Raw genomic sequence first — 17,833 nt, forward strand, 5'->3', positions numbered from 1 at the left:
GGCGGCCCGGGAGACGCCGAGGGCGGCGGGCGCGGCGGCGGCGGCGGGCGCGGGCGGCGGGCGGGGGAAGATGGCGGAGCTCGGTAAGAAGTACTGCGTGTACTGCCTGGCCGAGGTGAGCCCGCTGCGCTTCCGCTGCACCGAGTGCCAGGACATCGAGCTCTGCCCGGAGTGCTTTTCTGCCGGCGCCGAGATCGGCCACCACCGGCGCTACCACGGCTACCAGCTGGTGGACGGCGGGCGCTTCACGCTGTGGGGGCCCGAGGCCGAGGGCGGCTGGACCAGCCGCGAGGAGCAGCTGCTGCTGGATGCCATCGAGCAGTTCGGCTTCGGAAACTGGGTGAGCGCCGGCCGACGCGCACCTGCCGCTCGGCGCACTCCGCGAGGGCCCGGGCGTGGGGACGGGGACGCGGGGACGGGGACGTGGGCGCGGGGACGGGGACGCGGGGGCGCGGGACGCGGGGCGCGGGGCGCGGGGCGCGGGGGAAGCTGCGCGCCCAAGGTCACACGCCAGGAAGTGGCCGGCGGGGGTGGCGCGGGGCCTGTCGGCCGCCCAGCCCGTTCCCCACCCTGAGCAGTGGGGAAGTTTCCACGGGTGTTTGCTGAGTGCGCGCCGCGGCGAGACCGGCGGCCTGCGTGAGGGGGCGTGCGGGACGTGGGCGGGTCCCCCGAGGCCGCGGGGCGCTGGGAGGCACGGTTCCGCGCGGAGAGCGCCCCGCGGCTGTGTCGCCGGCTGTGTCGCCGCTGCACGTCCCTGGCGCCCGCAGCCTGCTGGCCTTGTGCGGGGTCTGCGGGCGCCCTCGTGCCCCGTTAGGGGCTGTGTCGTCCTGGGGCCCACAGCACCCGGGACGCCGTGGGAGGAGCGGCAGTAAGTACCGGACAAAGGAGCGTGGCCGAGGGCGCGTGTGTCCTGGGTGTTGTCGTGTCTTCAGAGCTTGTGCGGGGCTGTTACCTGACACGAAGGGGACAGCCGGACTGGCTTCACGCGCGCACGCCAGCGGGACACGGTGCCGGGCTGCTTTTCTCCCGCGGTCGCGGAGCAGCTCTCTCCGCTCTGCAGGGGGAGGCTCCCGGCCGACGGGAAAGGAAGACCTCGGCTGTGCTCCGGCCCACGGCTGCCACGCGTGGGGCTGCCCCCAGGCATTGTGGGAAATGGGACACACGCGACCCCAGCGCCCTGAGCCTTCCAGACCCTTGTATGTGATGGTCCCCCTACTTCCCTGAACCCGCTTTTCATCTTACCACTTCTCCCGCACTGCTCCCCTCCTCCTGGGCTCCTGTAGAAGACATTCCACGCTTCTCCCCAACCCTGTTACTTCCTTCTGCTTCCTTTCCGTAAAGTGAGCCAGGCTGCAGGGACCAAGACCCGTTCTGCAGCGATTCTTGACTCTTCTCCCAGCTCCTCAGACACTGCTCTGCAACTCCTCACCTAAGCAGCGGCATCGAGCTCGCCACCCTCCAGAAATCTCCATCTCGCTTTGTCTGGAAATGCAGTTTGTTGATGTGCGTCGGGCATGTTATACGATAGTGAAACACTCTGAAGGCAAGAAAGGCTTCGTCCTTGTCTTCAAGGCGCTGCCAAGGTTGTGACCGTTGGGTCCCGAGACTGGAACTCTTCCCCAGCTCCAGGGTTCAGGGTCACACCGCTGCCCGGCGTCCTTACCTGCATGCACCCCCCAACCCTCCCTTACTCAGATCTCACATCACCTCACCTGGTGACTCAGGCCGCACAGAAAAGCCACCCTCAGCTCCTCCTTTCATGTCCAGTACAGCAGCAGCTCTGTCTTCAAACTGTTTATGGAAGCGAGCCACTTCTCACAGCCTTAGTCCAGGCTGATGTTTATCTCTTGCCTTGACCACTTCTGGAGCCTCCTGTCCGTTCGCCCGGCCTCGATCTTGTGCCCAGCGGCCCATTCCACACGCCATAATCAGAGTGATCTTGGAAGACATGTCACATCCCATCAGCCTGCAGTGGTTTGCAGGCGCGCTCAGATGAAACTTCCCAGCCTCGGGGGCCTTCCAGTGTCTATCCCACCTGTGGGATCCCAGCGGCCTCCCCTTGATCATTTGTTATTTCTTCTGCTTAGAGGGCTCTTCCCCAAATTACGGCCCATGACTGCTCTTTCGCCTTACGCGTCAGTGCCTCAGGGAGCCGTCCCTTGCCCACGTCATCCTTCCGGCACGCAGCTCTGCCGTAGCCGCGCATACAGCTGACATGGCGGGAGCCTTGCTGAGTGCCAGGTCTGTGTCCGTCTCCTTAGAGCTTCACAGCAGCCCATGCAGCGGGTTGGAACTGTGTAGTGGGACTTCAGAGTCTGAGCTCCTAGCTGCACTGTCGACACTGCCGTCCCTGCAGCCTGGTGGAAAGCACATGAAAAGCAAGCCCAGGGACTAAAACATTTATAGTGTTTTGGAGGAAGCAAGGGACTGGAAGGGTGGCATTCTCTAAAGTAGTACTTTTCAAACTTTAATGCGCGAGTCCTCTGGGGAGCCTGTTACAATGCAGTTTCCCACTCAGAGCCGGTGCAGCTGTTAGAAGAGACACAGCCAGAGGCCTGGGGGCCCGGCACCTTCTCCCTGGTGGGTTCAGGGGGAGGCCAGAGGTGTGCGTGCTAACCAGGGGTGCTGCCCGCCTGTGGTCCCCAGGCCGCGTGCTCTGAGCCGCGGGACTCGAGTAGGCTTCTGGCTGTGCTCTCCGGGCTCACTGATTCACCCTCGAGACTTCGTATTCTTCATCAGAGGCTCTTGCGCAGCCCCAAGATTTGTGGCTCCCTTCTGAGCAGATGAGCGGCTACGTGCCCATAGCGGTATATTCCGCGTGTGCCATTTTTGGCGCATGCCCATCTGGGCCGGGCTCTTCCATACACGTCTCACGTGCTCTTCACAGCAGCCTGGGGCCTGGCTTCTTAGTGGACAGCTGAAGAGCAGCGACTCTGGTCATTGCAAATGCTTGTCGAGGATGCCTCGGGTTTCCACGTGGTAAAGCCAGGTCTTAGACACAGACCTGTCTGATTCCAAAGCCTGGGCCCTAACCTCTCGGTATAAGTGGAAGAGCATGAACTCGGGCGGGTCAGAGCCTGGAGCTGATTGGTGCATGTGAGGTGTGGCCAGACCGGAAGGCCTTTCACAGGACCGAAGTCTTCACCTGCCTCGGTGGGAGGTGACCTGGTGGGCCCAGGACCCACGTGTCACGGGCTGGGTGTGGAGTATAGAGAAAGGCAACGTGCAGATCGGGGACAGTGATGTAAAGGAAGGAAGGGGAGACTGTTCATTCTGATTTCTCAGATGGCATGTGACTTGTGACCCCCAGGGTTGTACTGCTTTGTGTCGCGTTCATGGCGATGGCGCAATTTCAGGAGACCCCAGGGAAAGGGATGTTGATGAAGTGTGGCGCCGTTTGCTCACACTTTGTCCCAGAAACCAGCGTGGCTGAGGGGTGCCAGCAGTGAGGCTGGGGGAGTTTGGGGATGAGCAGCGCGGCCAGGCTTTGACTCTGTGCCCACGTGATGAATGCAGGGAGGATGGAGGATGGGTAGAGGAGACGCCGGTGCATACGAGACCAGGGAACGGGTGTCAGGAGGACTGTGACCCACAGAATCACAGCGCCGGGGCTTCTGAGCGCCTCAGGGCAGCTATTTGGTGGTGGGTGCTGTGCAGATTCTGAGTTAGAAAATGCACATCTTGCTGGAACACAAACAGCTGTAAACAGCAAGGTGCCATGTTTTATGGCACTTTGGAGACAGTGGTAGGTGAGCTGGAGCTAGTTGATTGGCTGCCAGAGAAACTGAAGGGCTTGAGGAAGGCCAGATGACCTCTGACCTCTGCAGTGCTGGTCAGAAGGACGTTGGGGGAGGTGGGATTCAAGTTCTCTTTGAAGTAGATTTCCAACGACAAAGTATGTGAGGTCTGCAGACTGCGCAGCCATGATAGCAGGTATGGGCGCTCTCACCTGAGCAGGGGAAGGAGGGTGGCCATCTCGCAGTGAGGTCTGGGGAGAAGCCCTGGGCGAGTAGGGACTCCATGCAGGGGCGGCCTGGTGTGATGTTCCATAGCCCAGGAAGTGGAGTGAGGGCTCCGGGCACGGGATGGCAGCGCACGAGTGGAGTGGGGTGAGAACCGTGTCCGTGGGTGGGAGGGTGGCTGTGGGGCACTTGTGCGTGTACCTGGGACGCAGACCACAGCCAGGTGTCAGAGCCCAAGCAGGTGAGGAAAACCAAAGACCAAGGAACAGCAGAGAACTAAACGCAATCCGTGATTCTGAACTGGGTCCTTGCCGGTAAAGGACGTTGTTGGGACAGAACTTCATTGGTTCAGGTGGTAATAATGCATCTTTGCTAATTTCCTAATGTTGATGGTGATATTGTGGTTAAGTAGGAGAAGGTCCTTATTTGTAAGAAAATCATACATCACTTGGGAATGAGGTTGCGGCTTAATTTCAAAATGGTAACAAAATGAAAAGGAGTGTGAGTTTCTGTGTAGCCCGGGCAGGGCCTTGTGCCTGTGTGTACAGGCTGATTATCGGAGGCAGGTGCAGGGTCATGAATGAAGCATTTGCCTGTTGCAGACGATCATAGACCTTCAGAAGGCTGGGGGGTAGCGGATGTGTAACACTCACTGCTCTGTGCGTTTGTTCTCACTCTTCCAGCTCTGACTTGGCCCGTTAGGTCAGCTCCTGTGTCACAGGCACAGACTGTCCCCCAGCACGTGCGTTGGATGCAGACACGGATAGAAGTGAGATGGGGCTGTGTGGTTACGTGAGCTCAGGAGCTCCTTTGGTGGAAAGGAGAGGAGAAGGCTTTCTGGGTGGAAGGGTAGTGTGGACGAGGGGGGTTCCATGTGCTAGGAGTCCAGTGCCTTGTGAGCCACGTAAAAGCCAGCTACCTGAAGTGGAGGATTCGGGGTGGGGACAGGGAGGTAAGATTGTGTGGGGTCACGTTTTGAAAATCCCTGAGCGCCAGGCCGCCAGGGCGTTAACGGGCTGTTGACGCTGATTCAGGCTGAGCTGTGTTGAGTGTGTGCTGAGTGCCAGGCTCTGAGCGGGGCCCTTTGACATTCACACCCCCTGCTCCTCCTCAGCTGTCCCCCTGGTCCCTCATGTACAAGTGGAAAGCAGCTGTGGGCCATGGAGGCGGCTGAGCCAGGCCTTCTGACCGTCTGCCTAGAACCACCTAGTTCGTTGGTCCACCAGCCGCACAGCAGTCACCTGAGGATCCCCGGAGGCCCAGGCCCCCTGAGTTAGCGTCTCTCCACGCTACGGAGAGAACCCCAGGGAATCCTGCCGCGGTGGTCCGTGGAGCCACAACAGGGAACCGTCACCTCAGTGAGGCCGAGTCCCTTCTGTGTTGGGAATCGTCCGTCCGTCCATCCCGCGAGCATCCTGACAGCGGGGCCTTCAGGAGTTGCTCTGAAGGGTGGTGGTGGGGGTGGGGGGGCCTGGATGGAGAAACCAGCTAGGATCAGTGGGGGAACGCAGAGCACTGGTTCTCAGCCTGCAGTGACTCGGACGCCGAGCGAGGGCCTGTTAGATCGCACTGTGCACACGCCACCCACCCCGGTTCTGAGTCCGCAGGTCTGGGTAGGGCTCAGAACGTGCGTTTCTAACAGCCTCCCAGGTGGCCCTAGCTGCCGGCCCAGGGACCCCGCTTTAAGAACCACTGCTGTGGAGTAAAGCCCTGACGCCTTCAAGTTTTCATTTTTAAAGTTTATTTTATTGTGGTAAAATACACATAACATAAAATTGACCATTATAACCATTTGTAAGTGTCCAGTGCAGTGGCATTAAACATTCACCTTGTGTCACCATCGCCACCATCTCCAGAACTTCCTCGTCTTCATAAACTGAACCTCTGTTCTCATGAAACAACTCCCCGTTCCCTCCTCTCCCGCCCCTGGCGCCCACCCTTCTACTTGCTGTCCCTGAATTTCTCTATTTTAGAGACCTGAAGGAAGTGGAATCATAGTATTTATCTCGCTGTATCGGGCTTATCGCACTGAGCATAACGCCCTTGGGGTTCACCCAGGTTGTAGCAGGTGTCAGAGACTTTCCTTCCTTCCTGACGGTGGATCTGCCGTGTGGGCAGCCCACGCCGGGCTTATCCCTTCACCCGCGGATGGACACTGGGGTTGCTTCCCCGTTTGGCTGCTGCGAGTAATGCTGCCGTGAACACAGGTATGCAGTTACCTGCTGGGGTCCCGCTTTCAGTCCTTTGGGTACTTACTGGATCGGAGGGTCACTCTGAGGAGTGTTTTGAGGACCCGCGTGCTGTTTCTCACCGTGAGGCACGCCCCGTTTAAAGCTGTTGTGAAGGTAGCCCATTTGTCCAGAAAGGCTTTGGTCACCTTTGGGCCATCACACCTGTGTGAGGTGGTCAGTTCTCTAAGTGACTAGAGAAGACAGGAGCCTGGAACTGAGGCTTATAGAACTTTTCATCTAAAAACCCCAATAAGCAGGAGTGGTGGCCGAGGAACATAGGGTCCCTGGAATGGCTGATGACCTGGCTGGACAGACAAAGGCCAGTTTGAACCACTGACCTCTGACGTCGGAAGTGGCGCCAATGACCAGTGTATCCTCGGTGGAGGGTTCGGGCTGCTGAGTGGGAAGTGGCAGGAAGGCTGAGGGGGGGTCTAGAGGGCGTGGACAGGGGTGACCCAGGGCCAGCCCAGTGGAGCCGCACTTTACAGATGACAGAATGAGGCTGGACGGGAGAATGGCCATGGCCAGGGCCCCACTGTGTGACCGAGGGGGTTCCAGCCCTGCCGGCTGTGGGAAGCCTACGCTAAGCTCTGTGCCCGCTGGGAGCCCGACGGCGGGAAGCCTGCGCTCCATGGTTGCTCTTGGAAGCCAGTGATTGAGGAGGCCCCCAGAGGTGGGGCACTGGAGTGAGCCCTGAGGGACGTGACGACAGTGCGGCACGAGAGGCTGAGGGCAGGGCCAGAGCCTGTGTCCAAAGCCCATGTTTAGTCAGTTGGGAAAGGAGACAAGTGTCGGTGTGACTGAGATAGCGTATGTCACACGGCTTATAAGGAACAGGCTGGTGTCCTGGCGCGTTCAGTCTGCGACACGCCCGCGCCCTCTTCTGGGCATGAGCCCCTGCGTGAGCTGGTCGGCCCACGGAGCGCCCCTTCCGGGGCTCGGAGTCTGTGGCCCCAGCTTCCCACACCTCTCCCTCCTGATACCAGGCCCCGAGCCCGTGGTCCCCCCTCCCGCTTCCCTTCGCCCGCAATGGTCCCTCCTCGCGCTTTAGGACGTGCACTGTCCCTCGGAGACTCTTACCCTTCTGCTGGGTGCTCAGATGCTCCCACCATGTCCCCCCGTCCTGGGATCTCTGCTCCCCTTCGAGCCAGCTCTCCGGGAGCCACAGGTTCATGCGATGAGCCTTCTCATTGCTTCTGCCCCTTTGAAGCTGTTTCTGCACTTAAAGAAAAAGGAAGCCCCCACCCCTAAGCCCGGCGCCAAGCACTAGGGGAAGAAAACCAGCCTGGAGGCCTCTGCCCTGCTTCGCAGTCCAGACGTGGCTGTGAGAAGGGCTGTGCCAGGAGGGTGGCAGTGGCATTCACGGTGCTCCGGAGCAAGCCTGCCCAGCTGCATGGGAAGCCAGATAGTGCAGTTCTCCAAAGGCGCTCGTGTGTGCAGACCCTGGACTCAACTCTGCCCAGGGAGGACGTGGGTGCCGCAGGCCCTCGCCATCACAGAGGCTGCCGGGAGCCTTCTGCCCCAGAGGCGTGGCCATGCTTCCGTGACGTGCTTCGTCTGGACAGAAGCGCCCAGCGCCTGGCCTTGCTCTGCTGTTTCAGGGCGTCAGGAAGCATTTGGACCCCAGGGACCTTGGTGTGCCTGCATCATCTCGGCCCCGTGAGGGCACGGTGACAGGGAAGCGTGTTCTGCCGCCGGGCGGCCTGCGTTCAGACGGGCTTGGGCTCGGGCTCGGCGTGTACTGGCCTGTGCCCTGGGGGCAGCTGAGCCTGAGCTTGTCCTCCTCACCTGTACAGTGGGCATGTAACACTCATACTCCGTCCTGGGGATTGCTAGGCGGACCAGGGAGATGTATGTGGCAAGCACTCACGTGCTGTTGTTCCGTGACTTTTCCTCTATCCTGGCAAAACCCTGCAGCAAGAAGCAGGACTTCAGGGGATCTCACGCCTGGAAGTGACTGAGCCCGATTCTGAACCCAGCCCGGCATGGTCGGGGGCCTCCTGCACGGGATGAGCTGGGTCTTGAGGGAGAAAGACAGGTTATGGAAGTGCAGCTCCCTGCTTCATGCCGTCGCAGTGGCCCACACTGACGGGGCACAGAGCGTGCCCAGCCCCGGCCGCTGTGCAGTGTTACCGCAGGCTCTGCTCCCGTCCCGTGCAGCAGGGAGCAGTGTACCCCCGTAGTTCACATGAGGGCCTGAGGCAGAGACGGTCAGTACTTTGCCCAAGTTACTCAGCTAATAAAGGGTGGAGCCAGGACTGGCTTCCAACGGCTGACCCCAGAGCCTGTGCACATAGAGGAAAGGGCATTTCCAGCGTGGGTGGGGAACTGCGGGGTGCGTGGCTCTGGCTCGGTCCAAGGGCAGGTCGGAGAGGGCCTTGGACAGCACGCCGCGGGGTCTGGCTGAGCGGACCTTCAGATTTCACAGACCCATCATATTGAAAGAAAATACTTTAGAAGCTGATACAGACTTGCTAACTTCAAGTTTGCCAAGTAATATTACCAAAACTTTTAAAGATCTAATTAATTACCTGTCACCATTTCACAAAAAGAAAGATGATCCTACTCGCCCCAAGTAGGAAGGATGTAATCTTGGGATGAAGCATGATCCTTGAGAGGAACAGTTTCACTTTCAGGAAAACCTCCATGGTCCTGATGTTTTAAAATTTCACCCTTGATCACGGGCCAGCTCTCACGCTGCTGGGAGCCTCTGAAGGTTTGTCACACGCAGGAGTGGCCCCATTGCGTGCCGGCGTGGAGCCGTCTAGGTCAGAATGGGCAGAGGCGGGCCTGGCCAGGGTGGGGAGGAAAGAAGCCCTGAGCGAGCCCCCCTGGCGGGAGCTGGCCCTTCTCGGTCCTGTTCTCTTCCCCCTTCCCTGCTCAGGTGCCGGGGGCCAGCACACGTGGGCCGTGAGCAGGCCGGGGAGGCGGGAGCAGCCGGGGCAGCTGGCGTCCTTACTGGGCACTCGCGTCCTCTCCTGACGGCGGCATCAGGCCTCAGCCTAGCGGCCTTCCAAGTAGGTCTCGGGCCGCGTTCAGTGTGTTAAAGGCACATTTTCCCGTGTTTTCCAAAGGACTTTAAGGAAGCAGCATATCTACCTCTGTATCTTTTTCCAACGATGGGAATCTTTTTTTTTTTTTTAAGACAGCATGAAGGGAAAAACCAACCTGGAATCCTCTTTCCATAGACTTTGGGTTACTTCCCCATGTGTTTCTGCGTGCTGCGGTGGGGAAAACCCACTTCAGTATATGCTTGTGTTCCTCTTTAATTTTAGTTGTACTTGAGTTGAACCTTCTCTCCAAATCTCATTTCTCCAAACCCACTTCTGTTGCTTTGCATTCCCTCCCACCCTCCCATCCTCCCATCCTCCCATCCATCCATTCAGATTAAGCAAAACCTTTGCCCTTGGAACATGTTAGGGAAAGAATGCCCTACCCGGCAGTCAGCTGCTGTCATGCGTGGTGGTGTAATGTGCTGATGGGACACTTGTCTCTCCCAGGAGCTAGGTGAGTCTTAGGGGGCCCATTAGCACGTGAAGATTGGAGAAAAGTTTAGAATGTGATGGCGGAATGCCAGGACGCGGTAGCAATGCGGTAGCTGGTGCCATTTAAATCACCTTTGTAAATACTTCTTTACTGTAATTTAGCTTCACTGAACCTGGCTGTTCTCTGTGGGTTTCCTTAGAATCACAGCCATGTCGTCACCTGTGTTTTGATTGTTCCATTATGACCCTCACTCTTCGTTTCAGAGGGAGGCCTTGAAAATTAGGGCCCTGTGTATGTTCCTGGGCCCTGCTCACTGACCAGTAAACTAACATGATAGCCCCTGAGGGGACTTCTCTCAGAAGCAGCTGATGGCCAGTGGTCTCCTAGCCACGGCTTCTCAGCTGTTCTTAGGCAATGGCTCAGGTTGCTTGATGATAGGAGTTCCTGGGCTCCTGGTGACAAGGCACTAGCCCTCTGATTGGTGGCTTCATAAATATCTCCTGAGAGCAGAGTCCCGTTTGTTACCTAAAGAGGACCTGGACGAGCGAGGTGTCAGCACAGTGGCCACGTGGATCTGGCTGGCCTGGTTGTCAGGCCTAGGAGGCGGCAGCGCAGGGCCTGCAGAGCTCAGCGGGAGGACAGAGGTGTGAGCGCTGACCCGAGGCCGCTGCTGCTCTGGCCCCCTGCCCTGAGGCGTCCTTGCTGCCTGCAATCTGCTGTTTGTTCCCGGAGAGTTCAAGTCGATAGAAATAAATAAAAAATACAAACAAGCTCGGTTTGTTCAGATGCCACTTGGTTACTCAGAATCCTGTTTCAGGATGTAAATTGTATCCCAGATGTGGTGCTCTGAGCGGCTGATGCTTTTTGGAAGGCATACTGCTGAGGTTCAGGGTGAGCTCAGGCTTTAGCTGGGAGGCAGCTGGGGCTCCATCTTTGTCTCGTCATCGCCCTTCCCCCCCCCCAGCCTCAGTGCAGGTCTTCTCATGGGGCCAGGCCGGGGCGAATTCCTGACCATGAAATCTGGGTTCGGGGCACCCAGCTTCCTCACCGGGAGGCTCCCTGGACATGACTGAATCTGCCGCGGCTGCAGCGTTGGACAGAGCTGTGCGGGGCAGGGGGTGGAGAAGCCACGGGCAAGGCTCCACCATGCCCCTGGCCACTGCCTGGTGCTTGCTCTGCATACACCTGGGCCAGGCTGGCATGACTGGAAGAGTGCCAGCGCTCACCAGCCCCTCACTGGCCACGGTACGAGGGGGGACTGGTGCAAAGCCCATTGCAGTGTGTGCAGCTTTTGCACGTCTGTTCTCTGCTGACAGGGCTCGGAATGAGTGGGGGTGGCTGGGGCCGACCCCCTGCTCCTTTACTGGGGAAGACCTGAGGCTCAGAGACGGGAAGTGGCTGCACTGGGTCACACAGAGTGGCAGTAGATCCAGGGGATGGTTGTGACTTGGTTTTGTTTCACGTTTTGGACCATATGCTTCCTGGGAACATACAGTGAACAGATTTGATGCTCATGGTGATTGTTTTTTTAAAGAAGAAATCGTGTAAACAATTCATCCCCATACAAGCAGAGTCTAGTTTCATAGCTCTGACCTTCCCTTTTCCCATGCTAGGTCCCACTGTTGCCTTCTTTGTTGCTGTGCCTTTAAGCCCCGCCCTCAGCACCCCAGCGCCTGGTGGGAACAGCGCCCCCTCGACTCCCTGTGCCCCAGAGATGAGCCCCAGATGTAGGGTCTGGTCACTGTATCACGAATACGTCCCTTCCCACAGTGCCCCCTTTGTCATCAGCTGACAGCCTGAACGGATTGGCTAGTTTCTTGGGTTCCAGTTTGGCCTTTGGGGGTGCAGAGACCACCCCTGTCTTGTAGGGGTGAGCGTTGCTGGGGCGGAAGGCAGCACGAGAACAGAGAAGGGTGAGTGCAGGCTGCGGGCGTGGTGCTAAGTGGCTGCTGGGTGGATGAGTGCGCATGTCGGGCAGCTGCTTTCTGAAGTGGCTTTAGCGGTTGGCTTTAAGGAAGAGGTCTCTTGGCAGAAGGAAAAGATTGAGGGGCCTGTACAGTTTCCTCCCATTAATAACCCCGGTGTTCATGTTACCTTCTCCTAGGCGTGAGTGCTTGCAGCCCTGGGCAGATTTTCGGAGAGCTACCTAATATGGAGGCTGTCATACATGAAGCCCCTCGCCCCCCGCCCAGTAAAGGCGCTTACCCAGTCCCCTGCACCGCCCCGACAAGAGGGGCAAGGTGGCCCTCCCAGCCCTGGGGAGTGTCAAACACAGGCTCTGTCCCTGCTGTTCTGGGAGGCAGGCAGGGCGGTAGAACAGGTTCCCCCTGGTATTGGGGGAGCCTGGGCCTTCACTCTGGATGAGTCTGTTCTCTAGTCTGGAATGAAGAGGTTGGACTGGGAGGAGACACGGCACTTTGGCCCTGTCCCCTTGTCCTGTCGCACTCCCGACGTACTCTGTGGCCCTGTTCACCTGTGTCCTGTCACGCTCCCAGACATACTGTGTGGCCCTGTCCCCGTGTCCTGTCGCGCTCCCGGACGTACTGTGTGGCCCGTCCCCCTGTGTCCTGTCGCGCTCCCGGACGTACTGTGTGGCCCGTCCCCGTTTCCTGTCGCGCTCCCGGATGTACTGTGTGGCCCGTCCCCGTTTCCTGTCGCGCTCCTGGACGTACTGTGTGGCCCGTCCCCCTGTGTCCTGTCGTGCTCCCGGACGTACTGTGTGGCCCTGTCCCCGTGTCCTGTCGCGCTCCCGGACGTACTGTGTGGCCCATCCCCCTGTGTCCTGGCGCGCTCCCGGACGTACTGTGTGGCCCGTCCCCCTGTGTCCTATCGCGCTCCCGGACGTACTGTGTGGCCCGTCCCCCCGTGTCCTGTCGCGCTCCCGGACGTACTGTGTGGCCCGTCCCCCTGTGTCCTGTCGCGCTCCCGGACGTACTGTGTGGCCCGTCCCCCCGTGTCCTGTCGCGCTCCCGGACGTACTGTGTGGCCCGTCCCCCCATGTCCTGGCGCGCTCCCGGACGTACTGTGTGGCCCGTCCCCCCGTGTCCTGTCGCGCTCCCGGATGTACTGTGTGGCCCGTCCCCCCGTGTCCTGGCGCGCTCCCGGGCGTACTGTGTGGCCCGTCCCCGTGTCCTGGCGCGCTCCTGGATGTACTGTGTGGCCCGTCCCCGTGTCCTGGCGCGCTCCCGGGCGTACACAGTGCACCTTGAGAGTGCAGGGTTGGCGGGTGCGGCAGCACGCCAATAGCAGGTGGCCCCCCACTAGTCCTGTTTAAGGGGCCAGGAGAACATGTAGATCTGAGCGGGGGCCTGGTCTCCTGCCGCCGGCTCGCCAGGACCCCTCTGCATCTTCACTTTGTCCCGCACAGAACCCTTGAAGGTTCCTTCCCACCTTGACACGCAGGTGATAAGAGTAGCCCAAGAGAACGTGCCATCGACTGTCTTGGGGGGCGGGTGATGAGGATGACAGGAAGGAGGCCAAGTAGCCTTTGCGGAAATGTTACGGGGGGTTTTGCAAACCCTGAGAACGGCACTGTGACTCTGGAAATAACTCTGGTCCTTGTCGTTGTAGGAAGACATGGCTGCTCACGTTGGCGCTTCCCGGACTCCCCAGGAAGTGATGGAGCATTACGTAAGCATGTACATCCACGGCAACCTGGGGAAAGCCTGCATTCCCGACACCATCCCCAATCGGGTGACAGACCACACGTGCCCCAGTGGAGGCCCCCTGTCTCCCAGCCTCACTACCCCCTTGCCTCCCCTAGACATCTCGGTGGCCGAGCAGCAGCAGCTGGGCTACATGCCGCTGCGGGACGACTACGAGATCGAGTACGACCAGGACGCCGAGACGCTCATCAGCGGGCTCTCGGTCAACTACGACGACGACGACGTGGAGATCGAGCTCAAGCGCGCCCACGTGGACATGTACGTGCGCAAGCTCCGGGAGCGGCAGCGGCGCAAGAACATCGCGCGCGACTACAACCTGGTGCCCGCCTTCCTGGGCAAGGACAAGAAGGACAAGGAGAAGACGGCCAAGCGCAAGATCACCAAGGAGGAGCGGGAGCTGCGGCTGAAGCTGCGGCCGCTCTACCAGTTCATGTCCTGCAAGGACTTCGACGACCTGTTCGAGAACATGCACAAGGAGAAGATGCTGCGCGCCAAGATCCGCGAGCTGCAGCGCTACCGGCGGAACGGCATCACCAAGATGGAGGAGTCGGCCGAGTACGAGGCGGCCCGGCACAAGCGCGAGAAGAGGAAGGAGAACAAGAGCGCGGCGGGCGCCAAGCGGGGCCGGGAGGACGGCAAGGACGGCGAGTTCGCCGCCATCGAGAACCTGCCGGGCTTCGAGCTGCTGTCGGACCGCGAGAAGGTGCTGTGCAGCTCTCTCAACCTGAGCCCCGCCCGCTACGTGACCGTGAAAACCATCATCATCAAAGACCACCTCCAGAAACGGCAGGGAATCCCCTCCAAAAGTCGCCTTCCCAGTTACTTGGACAAAGTCCTCAAGAAAAGGATTTTAAACTTCCTCACGGAGAGTGGTTGGATATCCAGGGATGCTTCCTGAAGCCGGGCCTCTGACGCCGGATTTGATGCTGACCTCCGTCGCTCGGGGGCCAAACCCACTGGGCTGGGGGTGGGGGAGGAACCGCTTTCCCCGTTGTTGCTCTTTTGTAAGCAAATTGAGTTCCTTTTCTTAGGATATAAATTCTTTTCGTGGTCCTCTGAAAGAAGCAATAGTAACAATCTTATCAGATCATGGGGGAAGCAAATACATGTACATTGTATCTTAGTCCTGAAAGTAATACTTTAAGATGACGATTTGCCTTTATGTGTTCAGTTTGGAGAATATGAGATTAGAGAATTCCTCTTGTGAGTTTCTTCCCTTTGGTACACAACTATTGTGCCTGGGTAAAAGGAGCAACTCTCCTCGCTGGCCCACCAGCTGCCAGCCTGACCCTATGGCACGTGGCACTTTAGATGGTGGCCGGAGAGGGCAGGTAGGAAGTGAGGCCCAAGGACAGGAGGAGGCACCCTTGGAACTTGGGGCGGCAGCTGGTGTTGGACACAGACAAGCTTCCCTTTAACTGTTGGAGCGGCAGCGTTTGAGCTCGTACTTCCCAAACCGCCCCTTGCCTCGTGCACTCTGGGCAGAGCCCGCCGGCTCACTTTGGGAAAAGGCACTGCCCAGGCAGGCTCCCGTGGGGCAGCACATCACACGTCAGTGGGAGCACACGGGACCCGTGTGGACGGCCAGAACTGAGCCAGCCTTCCTGGGGGCTCTGCTGGCCGCGTTTTGTGCTGCACGAGCTCGGAAGGTTTCCAGCTGAGTTCTGAGTTCTGGCAGTGCCCACTGGGGGGTACGCTTTTCCCTGAAACTCGGACCAAGCCAGCCTGGCTAAGCACCTTAACTGCCGGTGCGCCAGGGGCTCTGCACACCAGCCAGGAGAGATGGGCCAGCTCACATGCTGGTCCTCCCCGAGGCCCGAGCGCAGCTCCTCTGGGTCAGTGGCTTAAACCAGACTCAGATGTGGCTTCTGGCCAGCTCTGCTCAGCAGTTTTTCCAGGGGCCCTCCTTCATGGAATATATGGTACCTTCCTTCTGGAACTTGTCAGTCATTTGTCTTCCTGCTGCTCAGGGGTCTCATGTACAAGACCCTGCTTTCGAGTCTGGCGTGACCATAGACCCAGCACTCATTCCTCTTGCTGGCCCTGCCTCTCCGACCCCGTAGCTACCTCCCAGAACATTTGTTTGGGCCTGAAGTTCACTTACAGTGAAGTGATAGGAAGAAAAAAAACACCCATCATTATTTCCAAGGATGACTTAATTACGGTGCCTTTTCCTTTCTTTTGACATCCTTCTGTCCCCTAGGGTAAATTTGTCAGCATTAAAGAAAACATTTCCTACGTGTTGTATGTGGCTTTAGTCGCGAAGTCCTGTGCATGCCGGCCGAGTGTGCTCCCTGTTAGTTAAGCCAGGACTTCAGGACGGGAGCAGATAGTGAGCCACCGGTGACATTACTGAAGGCAGACACCTCCACTGTCCCCTGCGGGGTAACTGCCGCAAATGAGCAGGCATTGTCTTCCACTGAGCAGTGAGGGAGAAAGGAGCTGCTAAGGTTTTACAGGTTCAGCCAGTGGTTCTCACCCGGGGCTCCTGGACCAGCGGCATCAGCCTCCCCTGGGGAGCAGTTAAAATGCAGACACCCAGGCCTCACCCGCCCTCCTGAGTCCAGAACTAGAGGAGGGGCCCATGGAGCTGTTTGTCCGAAGCTGCCAGGTGACCGGACTAACATTCGAGAACCACTGGCTTTCGCTACTGGGGTATCATCATTCATTGATTTTCTACAGCAGATGCCTAGTTTCCTGAGGTTTTAAATTTAGTCTTCTTTTTATATAAAATGATTGCCGGACTTTCATTCAGCTTGAGAAGCAAAACATCCCTGTAAATGTGCAGCCCAGCCTAAGACCTGTCAAATGAAAAACTTTGTGCTTAAGCAGGTTTCTCTTATGTATGTCTTTTTGGTGGTATGAAGAATTTATTTAGGCTTGACTGTTTTAAAACACCATAATGAATGTATAATTAATTTATGTTAAAGTATTAACACTTTGTTACAAGAGAAAAGTTTTAATGGGTTGCCTTTATCCCATCAACTCCTGCGATTCTTAACTGTCACGAGTCCCTGCCCCACGTTAGCTCAGAGCCTTTACATTTCTACATTTCTCACCGTAAATTAGTCACCATCATTCCATGGAATTAGGGCTTTTCAGAATTTAAACTCAAACTTTGAGTCAAGTTTGGTAACTCAGCTTTTCAAATACTCCCTGGATGGCCAACATTCCAAGAATGTATTAAAGCGGAAACTCCGACTACCATTTTTATTGCCCTTTTACATATTAAACAAGTTGAGAACAAAATAGCGTCACTGATTGCTTCTTACTACCTGTTCTTCAAGCCTTCAACGGCTTTTCAGAGCCAGCTTTCAAAAACAGGCTGGGGACAGCATGTGACAGCATGTTTTAGCCCCCCTTTTCCGTCAAATCAGTTTGTCCTCCAAACCAGTTGCTTTGTTAAGCGGGAACCCTTGCATGCCCTCTGCCCTCCAAGTAGTGATGCACCCGAGAGGGGCGCGTCCTCCATGGAGCCGGGCCGTGCCGTCCTAAGTGGAGCGTGGTGCCCACACTACCGTGTCGGGGCTCCCTGTGCCAAACCCGGAAACACAGATGGTTACCAGCTCCAATTCCTAGGTCCTCCCACCGCGGTTATAATGCCGACGGGGGTGCATGGGAACCTAACCCTTGTTTGTGTCAAGCAGCCTGTGGTAACACTGGTCTCGTTACCGTTACGCTTGGTGTCGCAGAACCTGTTGATGCTAAGTGACGACTCACTGTAGGTCATTAAACGCTTTCCTTTTAGTGGTGGCTGGATGACTGACATGAAGAACGAGCTCACCGCCTGTAAGCTGCCATCTCTAGGGTGAGTGCCTCTGAGCAGCTACAGCTCTAGTGGAAGAGGGAGGGGGCGAGGGGGTGGCCCATCTCAGGACTTAGTTTGGAAAGGACTTTGCGTAGCTTTTCTCATACCGATGAGCTCCAGGGAGGTGAGATGTACTCATAGCTCCAGCATAAAAAGCAGAGCTATAACTCCCAGTCACTTGTTTTCTCAGTGTATTAGGATGGGCTGCCTTTAGTTGTGGGGTGTGTTTTTGACCAAATAATTTAAGGCAACGTAAAAGCAAAGAGAAAAATGTTTTGAAATCATATAAATCGAAACTTTAATGATGGGAATTTTACCTACATCCTTCCAAACTACTAAACTGACTGCCCCAGCTCTTTAATTCAGTAATGGACTTAACAGTACTGATCTTCAGCCCTCGCAGTAACCCTTAGCAAAGCAGTGGAAGGTTGTTTTTCCTGTTTTAGCAGACACCTCAGTCGCTCACCTCTTCCCACATCGCCCTAGGAGGGCGAGTCACCATTAGCTTTTGCAGACTGTATGTTCTTGTTGCGGCCCAGTGTTCGTGGTCCCCTTTGGGGTCCTGAGGCGGACACGTGTGCCCCCAGCAGCAGCCCAGGCACGTGCCAGCCTGCGGCTGCACTCAAGGGAAGTTAACACGTGTGTGCGTGGGGGTGCCAAGTTGACAGCTTCAGGATTTGA

At 57.6% G+C, this 17,833-nt stretch overlaps 1 protein-coding gene across 1 annotated transcript; it reads left to right on the top strand.

Moving 5' to 3' along the window:
* Positions 1–64: 64 nt before the first annotated feature.
* TADA2B (transcriptional adaptor 2B) lies at positions 65–16,586 on the top strand. The gene is made up of 2 exons (XM_081052853.1): positions 65–340; positions 13,250–16,586. Exons 1-2 carry the CDS (start codon positions 71–73, stop codon positions 14,240–14,242), a joined length of 1,263 nt encoding a protein of 420 aa, XP_080908979.1. The 5' UTR covers positions 65–70; the 3' UTR covers positions 14,243–16,586.
* The last annotated feature ends 1,247 nt before the right edge of the window (positions 16,587–17,833 follow it).

Source organism: Rhinolophus hipposideros (assembly GCF_964194185.1).
Source record: "Rhinolophus hipposideros genome assembly, chromosome: 1".
Taxonomy (NCBI): Eukaryota; Metazoa; Chordata; class Mammalia; order Chiroptera; family Rhinolophidae; genus Rhinolophus; species Rhinolophus hipposideros.

Excerpts from the sequence above, each read along its gene's own strand:
- TADA2B (XM_081052853.1), top strand. The coding sequence starts at position 71 with ATGGCGGAGCTCGGTAAGAAGTACTGCGTGTACTGCCTGGCCGAGGTG. Across the intron at positions 341-13,249 it reads AGTTCGGCTTCGGAAACTGG|GAAGACATGGCTGCTCACGT; the intron begins GTGAGCGCCGGC and ends TTGTCGTTGTAG.